Source organism: Rhinolophus sinicus, linkage group LG04 (assembly GCF_036562045.2).
Source record: "Rhinolophus sinicus isolate RSC01 linkage group LG04, ASM3656204v1, whole genome shotgun sequence".
NCBI classification, from domain to species: Eukaryota; Metazoa; Chordata; class Mammalia; order Chiroptera; family Rhinolophidae; genus Rhinolophus; species Rhinolophus sinicus.
In genome coordinates, this window is record NC_133754.1 from 179866044 (window position 1) to 179882942 (window position 16899).

At 41.7% G+C, this 16899-nt stretch overlaps 1 protein-coding gene across 6 annotated transcripts in view; it reads right to left on the bottom strand.

The window, feature by feature from the left end:
• NR6A1 (nuclear receptor subfamily 6 group A member 1) overlaps positions 1–16899 on the bottom strand; it is a 202460-nt gene that overhangs the window by 24650 nt on the left and 160911 nt on the right. For all 6 annotated transcript variants that reach the window (XM_074331000.1, XM_074330999.1, XM_074330998.1 and 3 more), the window contains 2 exons: positions 10521–10763; positions 259–314 (listed from right to left, as the gene is read on the bottom strand). In XM_074331000.1, the coding sequence (XP_074187101.1) occupies positions 259–314; positions 10521–10763 (299 nt within the window). The remainder of the gene's footprint in view (positions 1–258; positions 315–10520; positions 10764–16899) is intronic.

Below are 16899 nucleotides of genomic sequence, written 5' to 3' on the forward strand. Positions count from 1 at the left end.
CACTTCTTGTGTAATCTCTAGGAAGGGTCGAGGGACTGATCACAGGAAGAGCTTCAACCAATCATTACCTTATGTATTAAGATTTCAAAAACACGTTCATACCCAGGCCCCAGAAGGCAGTCTTACAGGGAGGGAAGCAAAGATACCCTCCCCCACACCCTGCCCAGCAGCAGATGAGAGGATCAAGGTGAAGAGCTACAGGAGCAGCTGGAACCCTGGGCTTCCAGGATGGATCCCAACGTGAGGACTAGAACTCACCTGGACTGGCCCAATGCTCTTGTTCCGGCCTCCCGGCATGCCGTCTTCTCTGATTGCTGGAAGGAAACACAAGGCAAGACAGTCAGCAGCACGCCCACACAAGTCTAGGCACAAAAGAAGAACTTATTTGGCCAAAAGCACAGGGGGTTATCAGTGAGGCCAAGACAAAAACACATGTCTGTGTGGATTCAAAGCACCTACTCCTTCCATCGTTCCAGGCTACCTCGCAAACATCAGATACTGCTGGGCCCCCAAGGCACTGGGTACACACTACACACACTGTATACATTCAATATGCTCACAAAGCTGAGAGCATTATTAATAGTCCCACAGTCACAAACACCCCACCAGCATGAAGTGTCTGACGGCTTTGGTAAATTCAGGGAGAGGGATGGAAAGAACATTTTCCTTCTTATATACTTTTTATTTCCAGTCTAAGTTTGAGTCCAATTTATAGGATGAGAATAGGTTTGTTTTGTTTGTTTGTTTGTTTAATCAGAATTTTGACTTTATTGGTTCCTCCCTGCAAAGGCAGTCGGCCTAATGAGTTCCTGTGCAGCTGATTTTCCACTCAGGTGATTCAACTAAAGGAAGTATTTAGCATTTTCTAAGTATAAAAAGCATCCTCTAAAAATAGTACCAGCCTCATCAAAAATAACAACTACTAATATTATTACCTTCATTGTTTATGGAGCCACTTAATATGGGGGTACAGAGAAGGAACCCCTGATTTGCAGTTACAGAAAAGCTCTGATGTCTGGCAAAGCTTTTTGGAGAAGACAACTTCTGAATTGACTCTTAATGAATGAACAGGATTTATGCAGGCAGGAAACGCGTGCTCCAGGCTGAGCGAACAGTACACAGAAAAGCTGAAAGCTGAAAGCAAGCATGGAGTGGTTCAATCTGGCTGAAACGTTGAGTGTGTGCGTGTGTGTGTGGAGTGGGTGGGGAAATAGCAAGAGATGAGGCTGGAGAAGCCAACTGGGGTCAGCTCACAGAAAGAGCCTTGAATGCCCGGCCAAGCACATGGACTTGAGCAGAGGAGCCTGAGGATAAGAAGGTGGAACGCAGAAGAGAGATGAAGTCAGGTGAGCAGTTGTGAAAAATCAGTGAGGCCACTATGGGGGGTAAGAGGCTAAACAGTGGATAAGCTGATGGCATCATGTGAGAGCAAGCTTTGCTATAACAGACCTACTTCAAAAAAAATTAACATGAAGAATTAGAAAGTCCTTGGGGTAGGGTTGGTTGCCTCAGAAGGTGAGGGCTCCAAACTCAGTTCCTGTGGTAACTGAGAGGCTGACAGGAAAATCATTTTCCTTAAAGCAGACGTCATTCCTGGTATCCTTCGAAGATTATACACTTCAAAATTAGACAAGCTTGGGTCTAAATCTTCTTTCTGCTTGGTCTGTGTAATTACAGACAAGTTTCTTCACATCTTTGAATGACTAAAACTTCAGAATAAATAAAATTTACTGAAGAATAAAGAGGGGCTACTGGAACCTGTCTTATGGGGGCATTGCATTGTAAGGATTATATATAAAGTAATATGGCTAAAGCACCAAGCATAGAGCCTGGCTTGTAACTTACAACGTGGGTACTCAGTAACTAATCCTTCCTTCTCCCCAGTCTCTTTTCTCTGAACACAGGGGTATGAAAACAAGTTTCCACTGTCATCTTTGCTACAGCCTTAGTATCTTCATCTGTGGAATGGAGGCAACATGGTCTGCTTTATAAGGCTGCTGTGAATTTGGAGTGAGAAACATGCACATAGGGCGGCTGGATGGCTCAGTTGGTTAGAGTGCAAACTCTGAACAACACGGCTGCTGGTTTGATTCCCACATGGACTAGTGAGCTGCACCCTCCACAACTAGATTGAAGACAACGAGCTGCTGCTGAGCTTCCGGAGGGGCGGCCAGTTGGTTAGAGCGTGAGCTCTCAACAAGGTTGCCGGTTCAATTCCCGCATGGGATGGTGGGTTGCGCCCCCTGCAACTAAGATTGAAAATGGCGACTGGACTTGGAGCTGCGCCCTCCACAACTAGATTGAAGGACAACGACTTGGAGCTGATGGGCCCTGAAGAAACACACTGTTCCCCAACATTCTCCAATAAAAAAATAAAACAAAACAAAAAAACATGCACAGCCTATGTTAGGGCTACCGTGTTTCCCCGAAAATAAGACTGGGTCTTACATTAAGTTTTCCTCCAAAAGCTGCATTAGTGCTTATGTTCAGGGGATGTCATCCTGAAAAATCATGCTTGGGCTTATTTTCCGGTTAGGTCTTATTTTTGGGGAAACACGGTAGAAGCAGGCCTGGTTGTTCTCTGGGAGCTCTCTTTCAACCCAATTTCAAGTTCTAAAATAGCCTTAAAATTCCCTCTGTTGTTCCAGGGTCAACGACAGTCTTCAGGCCCTTCTATTTCCAACACTGACGTCCCACATGTCTTTGCTTCAGCTCACAGGTGTGGAACAAAGATCACTTGCAGATACGACACTGAATATATTTCACTTGCTATCTCACTCTCAGGGTCTTGGAGGTGGGAGACCACATTCCACATTCTTTCCTTTTTGTTTAAAGGGCCACAAACCTTAAAGGTTTACATCTTGCCAATTTGTTGTTTTGATATTTAAAAACTCATGCTGTCCTTTAACCCTCGTATATGACGGACGTTCACCATGTGTTAAGGTACTATCTTGGGTAAAATAAACCCATGAAAAAAGTATTAGCATCACTCCCATTGAATAGATGAATCTAAGGTTCAGAGAAGGGAAGTATTTTGCTTAAGGTGACAGAAACTAAACAGCAGGATCAGGGTTGGAACCCAGACTATCAGACGAAGACCAGCCTTCCTTCTATTACTAGTATTTCCCATCGTGTGTGCATCCCACTGGAGAGACAATTTTAGGTGGTGCACAGATAAACCCTTAATACTACACTTATCTTAACATGCATTAAAAAATATTGATTTCCCATTCACTGAGGTGATAAAAAATTCCCTTTGAAAATTAACTGGATTTTTAAAAACTGATTTCGAGAAGAACATAAAGTAAACAATAATTCTGGTTTAGTCAGAGATGGTAAAATCTGTCAAGATGGCATGAGACTGCCTGAAGTATGGGAAACAATACAACGTGTCACAGTGCCTCTGCTACAACAAAAATGCGGATCACAGTGTACAGCTTGTAACGTGCTCACATATGTGTTCGTGCATTTGATCCTCATGACAACCTTGGAAGGGGCACAATATTATTGTCCTATGCAGTTCAGAGACGAAGAAACTGAAGCTCAGAGACATGAAGGGATTCGTTCAAGGTTACTCAGAGAGCCGACAGAGCTGGGGTTTCAATTCGGGTCTTCTGATTCTAAAGATGCGCTTGTCCCTTGATGCTACACTGAGGAACAGCAAGTTTTTCAGCAGGGATGAGAGTCTTTCTGGTAATGAATTGATTAAAAAGAAAAAAACAAAAACAAAAGGCTCTGGGAGCAAGATCACAGGAATGGCTCTGCTGCACCTATTGTCCAAGCCTAAGAGTTCTTTCTATCTGCTCAGAAAAGCACACATTTTTTCTGCTCTGGAACTCATGTACCTACCATTCCCCATGGAAGCCTGGGCAGCCAACCAAACCCAGAAACCAGAGGGGTGAGTGAGACACAAAACTACTACACCAAAGCCCTTTCCCAAACCCATGGGTGGCTCCCTTTGGTCTCAGGGCTCAGTCCAAGCTCCCTTGCTGTGCATTTAAGACCAGTGATCTGGTTCCTCTGGGGTCCCTATCCTCATCTCTGACGACAAAGGTTATACTGTACATACAGAGAACTATTTGTCAGTTCTTGAACATGCCATGCTGTTTTACAGTTTTGCCTCTGCATGAAACTTTATAGTGGAAAAATCCAGCAATACCGTCGTACCCAAATGACACCACCTTAACCAAGGAATTCAAGTTAACATGACGAATAATGGGACAACTCTACACCACGTGCTCTTGATATGATGCATCGAGAGGACACATCACTTTTATAGCATTCTTGCCAGAAATGCATAATCTGAATCTAATCATGAGGAAACTGACAAACCCAAGCTGAGGGATATTCTACAAAATAAATAACTTGTTTTCTTTAAAACTGACAATGTTTTATTAAAGACGAAATGGTCTGAGAAAACACTTTAGATTAAATAAGATTAAAGAAAAATAAAAACTAATGTAATGTGTGATCCTGGATTGGCTCCTAGATTAGAATAAATTGCTATAAAGCATACTGGGATAAAAACTGGTAACATTTGAATAAGGTCTGCTGATTAGATAGTGGTATTAAGTCATGTTAAATATCCAGATTTTGATTAGAGTATTGTGGTTATGTTAGAAGCAAAGGGGAATGATGTAACTTACTCCCAAATAGTTCACACACACACACACACACACACACACACACACACACAGAGGGAGGTGGGGAGGGAGAAAGGGGGGGGAGAGAGAGAGAGAGAGAGAGAGAAGGAAAGAGGGAGGGAAGGAGGAGTCTTTCTTTTACAAGCTCTTTGTTTGTGAGGAGCTTGAACTTCTTTTCCTTCAAGGTTTTGCTCAAACATTCTCTCTGAGTTTTCTCATTGCTCCCTTTTTATCCTGGTAGTGAAATGGCAATGCCACAGGGTCGCATAATGCCATTCTACAACCATGAGGCTCCTCCAAGAAGCTTTCCTAAACCTTTTTACTTTTCAACGAGTTCACTAGCAAGACCACAAAATTAAGGGAATTTTAACATTTTTCACATAATTACTTAATTGACATGAATTCCTCCATGAGGCTCAGTGTAGCTTCCTCTGGCCTCTGATAATTTTAACAATATAGTAGTCCCCTTAACTGTAGTTTTGCTTTCCACGGTTTCAGTTACCCATGGTCAACTGCGGTCCAAAAACAGTAAATGGAAAATTCCAGAAATAAACAATTCATAAGTTTTAAATTGCGCGTCGTTCTGAGTAGTGTGATGAAATCTTGCACCTTCCTGGACGTGAATCATCCCTTGGTCTATCAGAGCCAAACTGTATACACTGCCCTCCTACTAGTCACTTGATAGTCATCTTAGTTATGAGAGAGAGGAGAGAGAGACCACATTCATATAACTTTTATCATGGTATATTGTTTAATTGTTCCATTTTATTAGTAGTTACTGTTAGTCTCTTACTGCTATTCCTAATTTATAAATTAAACTTTATCATAGGTATGTTCATGTATGTATAGAAAAAACATAGTATATATGGGGTTCGGTACTATCCACGGTTTCAAGCATCCACTGGCGGTCTCAGAACATACCCCCTGCAGGTAAGTGGGGACTGCTGTATGTCCTCCACCCACTTCCTGCCCTGCCCCCTGCACCACAGTCAATCCATCACTCCAGGAAGCACCCTGCCTTAACTGGGTTATCTGCTGAGGGACACAGAACAGTAGGACTTGGTCATGGCCCTTGAGGGGCTCATTCTCTAACAATGGCGGGAACAGACAGGTAAACTAAGACTGCACAAGGTGATCAGGACGATGGCAGAGTGCAAAACAGGGCTGTGGCAGCACTGGGGGTCATCTGGTGTGGGGGAGGGTGTGTCAGAGTAGGCTTTTTAGAGGACGTAACAAATAAAAACAGCCTCAAAAGACAAGTATATATAGTAAGGTAAAGAAGAGCGAATAGAATATTCCAGGAAGATGAGATCACACATGCAAAGCCCCCAAAACAAGAAGCATTGTTCAGTTTTTGGAGAGCTGGATGGAAAGTGCATTGTGTGTGGGGAGCAGCAGAGGGAAAAGGGAAGGGAAGAGGTGGCTGGTGCCACAGTCTGAAGGGCCTTGAAAATCATTCTGTGGAGCCCGACTTCATCCTGAAAACTGGGTGAGGAGTATGTGTTTAGGATCAGAGGTAGCACTGGGGAGGGACAGACAGGACCCAGCCACCACTCACTACCCCCGTTTAAATCTCTGTCATCGTCTTTCTAACTAATTTCCTGAACAGCCAACTTCCAGGTCTGAAAAGACATCTACATCCAGAGATGCAGCTGGCTCATACATGGCAGCTGCATTTTTTTAACAGTTAAGTTTTAAAATTTTGAAATACTTGGACTTATACAAGAGTTGCAAAACTAATATAGAGAATTCCCATATACTCTATACCTTCTGTTAACACCTTACATAACCATAGAATATTCATCAAAAGTAAGAAATGAACTTTGGTACAACACTATTAACCAAAGTACAGACTTTATTCGGTTTTCCCCAGTTCCACTGATGTCCTTTTTCTGTTCCAGAATCCAACCCAGGATCCCACATTATATGTAGCTGTCATGTCTCCATAGTCTCCTCCAATCTGGGACAGTTTCTTAGTCTCTCCTTGTCTTTCGTGACCTGGACACTTTTGGAGTGTTTTATAGATTGTAAGTTATTTTGAATAATTTCTCTCAATTTGGGCATATCTATTTTCTCAAGATTAGATTGGGAATGAATCTGTCCGTGCGTGCGTGTGTCCTTAGCATCAGGGCTACATGATGTCACTGTAAACACACTGGTGATATTGACCTCGATTGCTTGGCTAAGCGGTATCTGTCAGAATTCTCTACTGAAACCATTTTTCCCTCTGTAATGACTAAATATTCAGAGACTATGCAAACATTCTGTTTCTGTTGAAACCTGCACTCTCTTATTTTAGTATGCCTGCAGCAATTATAACTGGTCTTCTAATACTGACTTTCTACATTTGTTAATTAGAATTCATTAAGGAAGAATTCTTACTCTTCTGTTTACTTAGTCCATTAGTTCTGTCAGTGTGAACTCATGGATATTTTAGTCTTTAGATTATAAACGAATATATTATTTTGTTGCTTAAGTTATTCCAACGTTGACGACTGGAAGCTTTTTCAGGTTGGCTACTATGCCCTTTTGATTTGCTTCCTCTCCCCACCCTTTCCTTTTTTTTTTTTTTTTTTTTTAAATATATAGCTCTTTCTGGTACAAGATGCTCCAGGCTCATCTTACATTTTCCTTGCATTAGCTCTAGGACCAATCAGTTCTCCAAGGAGCCCTAATTCCTCTTATTGATATTTAGAAACCAAGATCTGGGCACTAGTGAGGTATCACTGCTTCTAGCCCTCTCAATAGCCAGAGCTAGAAAATACGTAGACCAACTCATGTATATACACACATATCTGTATTTTCTATTTATCTATCTAAACATGAGCCCATATTAATACCTCTGAATCAAATCCAGCCTTCCCTTTTCCTGAGTTATGACTTCTTTCTCTGATATGAGAAACCTGACTATCATTATCTATAATATAGTTTGTTCAACCCTAGTATACAAACAAATTAGCGACAGAATTCCTAACCCATAACCCTGAGAGAAACAAATTTACAAACTAGGGTGCTTTTTTGTAGACAGTTCTTTTTGTCTTCAGCCTCACAGTATACAGTCAAAACACTGTTTTTCAAGGTCAGCTCCTTTCTTTCCACTGCCTTCAGTGTGGCTACGTGTTTTGTTTATAATATCAGTTAGATTCATTTGTCAGTCTGCATTCTAGTGTTTTCCCTTATACTGGTTTCTTTTTAAAAAGATTTATATACAATAAAATTCACTTCTTTTGTGGTGCATAGTTCTATAGGTTTTGACAAATGCATAAAATTATGTGTGGAAACCCCAGTTCCACGCAGAACAGTTCCATCACCCCCAAATATTCCAAAGGCAGCTGTAATTTTAATTCCGCTTTCCCAGCACCAACCAGGAGGTGGCAGGGCTTCTATCTGAGAGACAGCCTTCACGAGGCAGCTGAGCCTGCCTGCTCTGCACGCACGTGGGCCTAGGAAGGCAGCTCCCACCCTCATACCCCGTGTCATCTTCTCCAGGTTATGGTTATAGAGGTTACGAGGTTAAGCTGAAATAGGGGAGTTTGGCTGGAAACCTCAGAATCTCACACTCCAGCTGAAGAAGCAGGATGAGTCGTCAGAGTCGTCAAGAACGCAACCCAAATTATGCTGCGATAAAATATTCACAGTGAGGCAACAAAGGGAGACAAAAAAACTAGAGGACAATCCCAAATCAGACGAAGGTGAGTAGATGATCAGAATCTCTCTTTAAGACATTACTTGTACCGTATTGGTGACTGGGAGAGATGTCTGTAAAGGGACAGGATTTCTAGGTAGAGGAAAAAACACGAGCACAGGCAGGACAATGCAAAGCATGCTTAAAGCACAGTAAGTACGTTCTGGACAGAAGACGAGGTTAGAAATATAGACCAGGGACAAAGTTGGTAACAGTTTAAACGCCCTGCCATTTCTTCATCCAGTAAACAAGAGGGGATTCCAACATGCAAACAGCTACGCCGTACGTACGGTAGGCATGTGAAGCAGCATGCTGTCCATAGGATTGTGGTATGATTACAAACTGCTTGATTAAAAGCGAATTACAATTTAATAATGATTAACTATCAACATAACCACCACTAAACTAACTACTAGTGTGTCACTTTTCCTTCCTAGGCTACATCTGTAAACTGAGTGTGCTGGTTAGTCACAGGGCGCTGTGTGTGGTTAATGAGATCAGGCACAGAAAGTGCCTGCCAGCTGCTGGTACACCCAGTGCTCAATAAATATTAGTATTATGAATTATAGATGACTTAAGTTCATCTCAGTGCTCTGCCATTACCTCTTTTACCTTTCTTCATAATGGGCAAGTTTTCAAAAGATTCTTATCACGCATACAATAAAAAACCAGTCTGGAATCTATCTGGATGTCTCTATTCATTAATGCTAAATACAAACCAATTTGAACAGTTCATGAAATCTGACTAACCCCCACCCCTGCATACTACTGTGAACTCCCAATACCTTGCTGGGCATTTTATATACATCGTTATATTTAATCCTCTAGAGAACTCTGAAAGGTAAGTATTTATCATACCCTTTTAAAGGTAAGATAATTGAGCATCAGAGACATAAAGCAAACTGCCCAAGGTCACAGAGCTAGTCTCTCACCAACCTCTATGCTCTCTGCTGAACTACACTGCCCTACTCTGTACCATTCATGAAAATACTCCTAGAGTTCAATTTTAACGAATGTGTTATTTTTACATTATTTCTTTTCAGTTGTAGTTGACATTCAATATTATTTTATAGTCATTTAGGTGGACAGCATAGTGGTTAAACTTGTATATAGTTTATGCAGTGATCGCCTTGTAGTCTAGTACCCACCTGGCACGATACATATTTGTTGCAACATTACTAACTAATTTCTATGCCACACTGACTCCTCGAGTTCTGACATTGGCCCTCTTCTCTTCTGTATGCAAGTTTGCTCTTTGGGTGACTTCTACCTACTACTAACAAAACTTGACCACCGTTATGCCAACAGCTCCACAAACTTCTACTTATAGGCAGGACTATTCACCTCAGTTCTGATCATATCCAGTTTCCTCTGTGGACTTCTCTGTGTGTCCTTCTCAGGGACGGCAAACTCAGCATTGCCAAAGCCAACATTTTGCCTGACTGTTTTTCCTGGTAGGGCCATTACTGTTAATCCAAATCTTCAAGGTCTGGTGCTGCCCAATATCCAGGATGTCACCAGCTCCTACCAGGTGAGCTTCTCCCACATCTGCGCCATCACATTCCCTTCTCCTCCTTCAGACCCTTCCTTCACAACTTCCTTTGGACTCTCCTAAAAACTTTCTCAGTGCCTTTTCTGCTTCACCATCCCAATCCATTCTTTAAAGCTCCTTTTGGGTTAATCCTCTTAGAATATGTTTATTCACGTCATTTCAGGCTAATGGTTCTTGAAAAGCTTCCCAATAAATCCCAAATTCTTCACCAACCTGGACGCAGATTTCTGGGCATGTCCTAGCCTCTGCAAATGCCATGATTCTAGCAAACAAAATGGTATCACATTCAGGGAACCTACTGCCTTCCTGCCTTTTCATCTAAAATGCCTACTTCCCGTCATCATGCCCTGAGAGAAGAACTGGTCGAGTATATTAATCCGTCAGGACTTGATTGTTAATTGGGGTCTTGCCACATGGAGCCTGTGGATTCATTCTCACAGAATCCTTAACATGTCACCAGTCTTTCTCCCCACCTCGTCGTGGAGACCCCTGCAGGCAGGAACTGTGCCAGATTCATTTTTGGGCTCATGAGTACACAGTACAAGGCCTAGCATCTGCTGCAGGCTTGGGAATGAAGAGCTGACACTAACAGTGACACGATGGGGGACGGGTGGGCAGTAGAGCTGCGGGCACCACTCACCCTTCCGGTTCATCCCCATCTGGAGGCATTTGAGCAGGCGGCAGTACTGGCACCTGTTCCTCTGCTTCCGAGACATGACACAGTTCTTGTCACGGCTGCACCGATAGACCCGCTTGTTGCAAATGCTGCGCTTGAAAAACCCTTTGCAGCCCTCACAGGAGATGATTCCATAATGCAAGCCGGTGGCGCGGTCCCCGCAAATGAGACAGGTGCGTTGTTCAGCCCGGTCATCTGGAACAGAAACTGAACACATTCACGTTAGAAGACCGTGGAAAGAAAGGCGTGAAGCCTGCAGTTCTGGAACAAGCAACCCCACCCTGGGTAGATCAACAACATCACCCTCTCAGGATGCCTGGCAAACGGGGTATCTTTAGAGCCCTTGTCCTTGGAACAGACCCCTGCGTCTACCTGCAGGTACTGCAAACATAGACTATTGGGAAAAAGGACTCATGCTCCTTCCCCTGGATTTCATCACCACGTGGACCAGCATTCAAGTCAGAAACCTGGGCAGTAGCTTTGACACCTCCCTCTCCCTTAGCTTCCTCAGCCACAGCTCATCATTTCTACTTGGTGGGAAGGTGGGCAGGATTATTGAAAATGTATTTAAGTGCCTAGCACATGGTGTACACCCGATAAATGGTAACTGTACTTGTCAACAAGTGAAGAACCTTTACCCATGTCCAGCCAAACCATCCATCCATCCAACAGATATGTATTCAGCAACTATCCTATTCTAGGCACTATTGCATGGCACAGATACAACAGTGAATAAAAGTCCCTGGTGGAAATTCCATTCTAGCAAAACACCTCCTCTGTGTCCAGGCTCTGTCCTAGGTACCTTGTATTCAGAAATAAAGCATCATGATCCCCATAGTTAAGGAAATCACTGCCTAGCAACAAACAAGTTAATAAAAGAGGAAATTCAGGCTGGAATATACCTCTCCACTTCCTCTTCCCTGAAATTCCACTAACTTGGAACCAAGAAAGTGCCCCAAAATAGGCACATGACAAAAAAATGCCACGGTGAAGTGAACTGTGATGTCAGACCTTGCTAATAGGTGCAACCTGCAGAACAGGTTTTGATCATAGGCCAAGGCAAGAAACCAGAGATTTACGCCTCACTTTTGAGCCTTACTCTGAAAACTCAAAGTTTTAGAACTGCAGGCTTAAAGCCAAGATATAATAGGCAAGTTATCATGGTTAATTATCCTTAGAATTAGAGAGATGATTTTGGTTTAGGATGACGCCATAGAAACGGCGGCAGGAGGTGAGCCTCTTGAAATCTCCCCTGGAATTTACAACAAATTGAACAGCTATAACTCCACAAAGGACTCCCTGCACAACAGACAGGCAGGACGAAGAGACGTGCAACTGAAAGCATCTAAAGATGGGCAAACTGGTGAGAGAGGGAGGAGGGAAGTGGGATGTGTGGAGATGTGGGCTGCCCGCGCAGGATGCAGACCTAGCTCGGAGCTCCAAGCTCCCTGCATTCCGGAGCTACCCCAGCCATAGAAGGAAGAATTCGGATTGCTAGCGCTCCCCTTATGGCCCACAGTCCCGCCTGAGGGAAAAAGGCTGAAAATGGAGGTTTAAGCCCTCACTGCCAAGCAGACAACGGAAGGCTTAGGCATGGAGCCTAGCCGACCCCTCCCACCCTCCCAGTGCTAGAAGCAGAACAGTAGCAGTGCCAGATTCAAAACAGAACATTTGCAGTTCTAAAAACTACAGTACAGCGCGAAAGACTCACAGCCCAATTAGTTCCGGAGAAGGGGAGGAGCCCTGGGTGCAGGACGGGCTGTGCTGGTGACCGCTGCCATTGCTCTGGGCCACCTCTCACAACCCACCGCGCCCCTACCCCGACCTATCTGGGCCGATCCCCGCAGGAGTAAACAGAGCTGCTGAAACACACAAGCCCTGAACCTGGTGCAGGAAGAGCTTCGGAACTTCAGAAGCTTTTGACATGCTCCAACGGAGGTGACCCCCTGAGACCCAGGCAACCTGCTCACAGAGGAGAAGCCCACCTTCCAGGGAATCCCCACATTGTGTGAGATGCCGGAACAGTGCAGAAAACACTACAGCATGAGAAAGAATTAAAGGCTTCAGTTGGAAAGAAAATAAAGCATTCTACCAACTCCTACTGGAAAGCAAAGGAAAGACCTCTTTCTATCAACCTGTTGCAGAACCCACTCCTGTAGATGCCTAGGAAGAGAAATAATAATTCATTAATTGCCATGAATAACCAAGGTAACAAGGCAGCTCAGAAAGAAAATGAAAAGTCTCCAGAAAATGAACTTAAACACATGGAAATACGTGACTTAAATGACAGAGAATTGAAGACTGCAGTTCTGAAAAAACTCAACAGGATGCAAGAAAACACAGAGGCAGTTTAATGAACTCAGAAACACAATCAAAGAACAAAATGAACATTTTACCAAAGAGACTGAAATTTTAAAAAAGAACCAAATGGAATTGCTGGAGATTAAGAACTCAATAAAAGAAATGAAGAATGAAATAGCCAGCTTAGGTAGTAGAGCTGACCAGATGAAGGAAAGAACCAGTGACATTGAAGATAGAAATCTGGAAATGACACAGATCAAAGAAGAGACAGACTTGAGAGTAAAAGAAATGAAAAAATTCTACTCCATCACAAAGAACAATGTAAGAATAATGGGCATACCAGAAGGAGAAAAAAGGGAGAAGGGAACACAGAGTATATTGAAACAAATAGTCGACGAGAACTTCCCAAACTTGTGGAAACCACTGGATCCTCGAACCCAAGAAGCAAATAGAACACCTAATTACCTCAACCCCAACAGGCCTCTTCCAAGGCACATTGTATTGAAGCTGTCAAAAATTAACAACAAAGAAAGAATCCTCAAGGCAGCCAGGGTAAAGAAGACTGTAACTTACAAAGGAAAGCCCGTTAGGTTATCATCAGATTTTTCAGCAGAAACTTTACAAGCCAGGAGGGAGTGGACTCAAACATTCAAACTATTGAAAGAGAGAAATTATAAGCCAAGAATAATATACCCAGCAAAGATATGCTTTAGATATGAAGGAGGAATAAAGAACTTTCCAGACCTATAGAAGCTGAGGGAATTTTCTAACACACAACCTGCACTATAAGAAATACTGAAGGAGGCTATTGGACCTGAAACAAAAGCAAAAGAATACAAAACCATGAGTAGTACTATGAACAGACAGACAGAAGCAGGAAATGGCAACCCCTACACCAAATAAGACACTATACACTTAAACATAAGATACAGGGTGAAGAAGAAGAAGAAAAAAAAAAGAGGAAAAAGACAACGTGATACTGCAGCGCAGGAATCAATTCATTGCATACATAGGGATAATTTGCATTAAGAAAAACATAAAAGGGGGGAGAGAAAAGGTCTAAACCGGCATAAAGGAAGGAAGTAAGCGTGCTGAAGAAAATGGAATATTCTAAATATGAAACTTTCTTTTAAGTAAACTTAATGGTAACCACCCAAAAAAAAATCCAGAACTGCAATATATGACATAATAAAAGAAGAAACAGGGAAAAATCATAGAATACCACCATACTGAAATAAGAGAGAGCAAAAAAAGGCAAAGAAACAATGGAGACACAGTCCTACCAGAAAACCAAAGAATGATAGGAAATCCTCATATATCAATAATCACCCTAAATATAAATGGACTGAACTCACCAATAAAAAGGCACAGAGTAGCAGACTGGATCAAAAAACTAAACGTAACCATATCATACCTCCAAGAGACACATCTCAGCTGCAAGGACAAATATGGACTCAAAGCGAAGGATGGAAATTGACACTCTGAGTAAATAGTATCCAGAGAAAAGCAGGTGTAGCCATACTGATGTGAGATGAAACGGACTTCAGTATAAAAAAGGTAACAAGAGACAAAGACGGACACTTCATAATAATAAAGGGGACTATACAACAAGAAGACATAATAGTCATCAATAGTCATATTTATGCCCTCAATCAGGGAGCACTGAAATATACCAAGCAACTACTAATAGAACTAAAGGGAGAAACTGACCAAAACACAATTATACTAGGGGACCTAAATACATCACTGACAGCTATGGATAGATCATCCAAACAGAAAATACATAAAGAAATATCAGCCCTAAATGACACATTAGATGAAATGGACATAACCAACATTTATAGAGCACTTCGTCCTAGAACATCAGACTATACATTCTTTTCTAGTGTACATGGAACATTCTCAAGTATAGATCATATATTGGCACATAAAACTAGCCTCAGCAAATTTAAGAAGATTGAAATCATAGCAAGCATATTCTCTGATCACAAGGCTTTGAAATTGGATATCAACTGCAAAAAGAAAGCAGGAAAAACCACAAATATGTGGAGATTAAACGACATACTTTTAAAGAACGACCGGGTCAAAGAAGAAATTAGAGGAGAGAGCAAAAGATACATAGAAACATATGAGAATGAAAATACATCCTACCTATATTTTGGGGATGCAGCGAAAGCAGTTTTAAGAGGGAAATTTATATCACTACAGGCCTATCTCAAGAAACAAGAGAAGTCCCAGATAAATAATCTCAAGTCACACCTTAAAGAAATAGAAGAACACTAGAAATAGAAGAACAAATGAAACCAAGGTCAGCAGAAGAAAGGAAATAAAAAATCAGAGCAGAACTAAATGAAATAGAGAACAAAAAGACAATAGAAAAAATTAATGTGACAAACAGCTGGTTCTTTGAAAAGATTAGTAAAATTGATAAAACCTTGGCAAGACTCACTAAGATAAAAAGAGAGTAGACACTAATTAACAAAATCAGAAACGAAAAATGGGAAGTTATCACGGACACCACAGAAATACAAAGGATCATCCAAGAATACTATGAAGGACTATATGCCACCAAATTCAACAACCTAGAAGAAATGGACAGGTGCTTAAAAACATATAGCCTTCCAAGGCTGAACCATGAAGAAATGGAAAATCTAAACAGACCGATCACCAGTAACGAAATTGAGTAAAGTCATCTGAAACCTTCCCAAAAGCAAAAGTCCGAGACGAGATGGCTTCACTAGTGAATTCTCCCAAACCTTCAAAGAGGATCTAATATCTGTCCTACTCAAACTCTTCCAAAAAATTGAAGAAGAGACAATACTCCCTAATTCATTTTATGAGGCCAGCATTACCCTGATACCAAAATCTAGTAAGGATTACACAAAAAAAATTAAACAGACCAATATCTCTGATGAATACAGATGCAAAAATCCTAAACAAAATTCTAGCAAATCGAATGCAACGATGCATTAAAACGATTATTCAGCACGACCAAGTGGGGTTCATCCCAGGGGCACAAGGATGCTTCAACACATGCAAATCCATCAATGTGACACATCACATAAACAAAATACAGAACAAAAATCATATGATTGTATTAATTGATGCAGAAAAAGCATTTGACAAGATACAACATCCATTTATGATTAAAACACTTAACACTTTCCTTGAAAATACCTTAATATAATAAAGGCCATACATGACAAACCATCAGCTAATATAATTAACGGTGAAAACCTGAAGCCCTTTGCTCTACGTTCAGGAACACGACAGGGCTGTCCCCTATCACCTCTGCTTTTCAACATAGTGTTGGAAGTCCTCGCCAGAGCAATCAGGCAAGAGAAAGAAATAAAAGGCATCCAAATTAGGAATGAAGAAGTTAAATTGTCACTCTTTGCAGATGACATGATGCTATATGTAGAAAACCCGAAAGACTCCACCAAAAAGCTATTAGAAACAATAAACGAATACAGTAAAGTTGCCGGCTACAAAAATCAACGTACAAAAATCCATTGCATTCCAATATACTAACAATGAAATCTCAGAAAAAGAAATAAAAAAAAAAGACAATTCCTTTTGCAATTGCAACAAAAAGAAGAAAATACCTAGGAATAAACTTAATCAAGGATGTGAAAGACTTATATGCTGAAAACTATAAGACACTTTTAAAAGAAATTGAAGAAGACACAAAGAAACGGAAAGACATTCCGTGCTCATGGATTGGAAGAATCAACAGAGTTAAAATGGCCATATTACGCAAAGCAATATACAGATTTAATGCAATCCCCATCAAAATCCCAATGGCATTTTTTAAAGAAATAGAACAAAAAATCATCAGATTTGTATGGAACCACAAAAGACCCTGAATAGCCAAAGCAATCCTAAGATAAAAGAACAATGCTGGGGGCTGGCCCGGTGGCTCAGTCAGTTAGAGCTCCGTGCTCCTAACTCCGAAAGATGCCGGTTCTATTCCCACATGGGCCAGTGGGCTCTCAACCACAAGGTTGCCGGTTCAATTCCTCGAGTCCCGCAAGGGATGGTG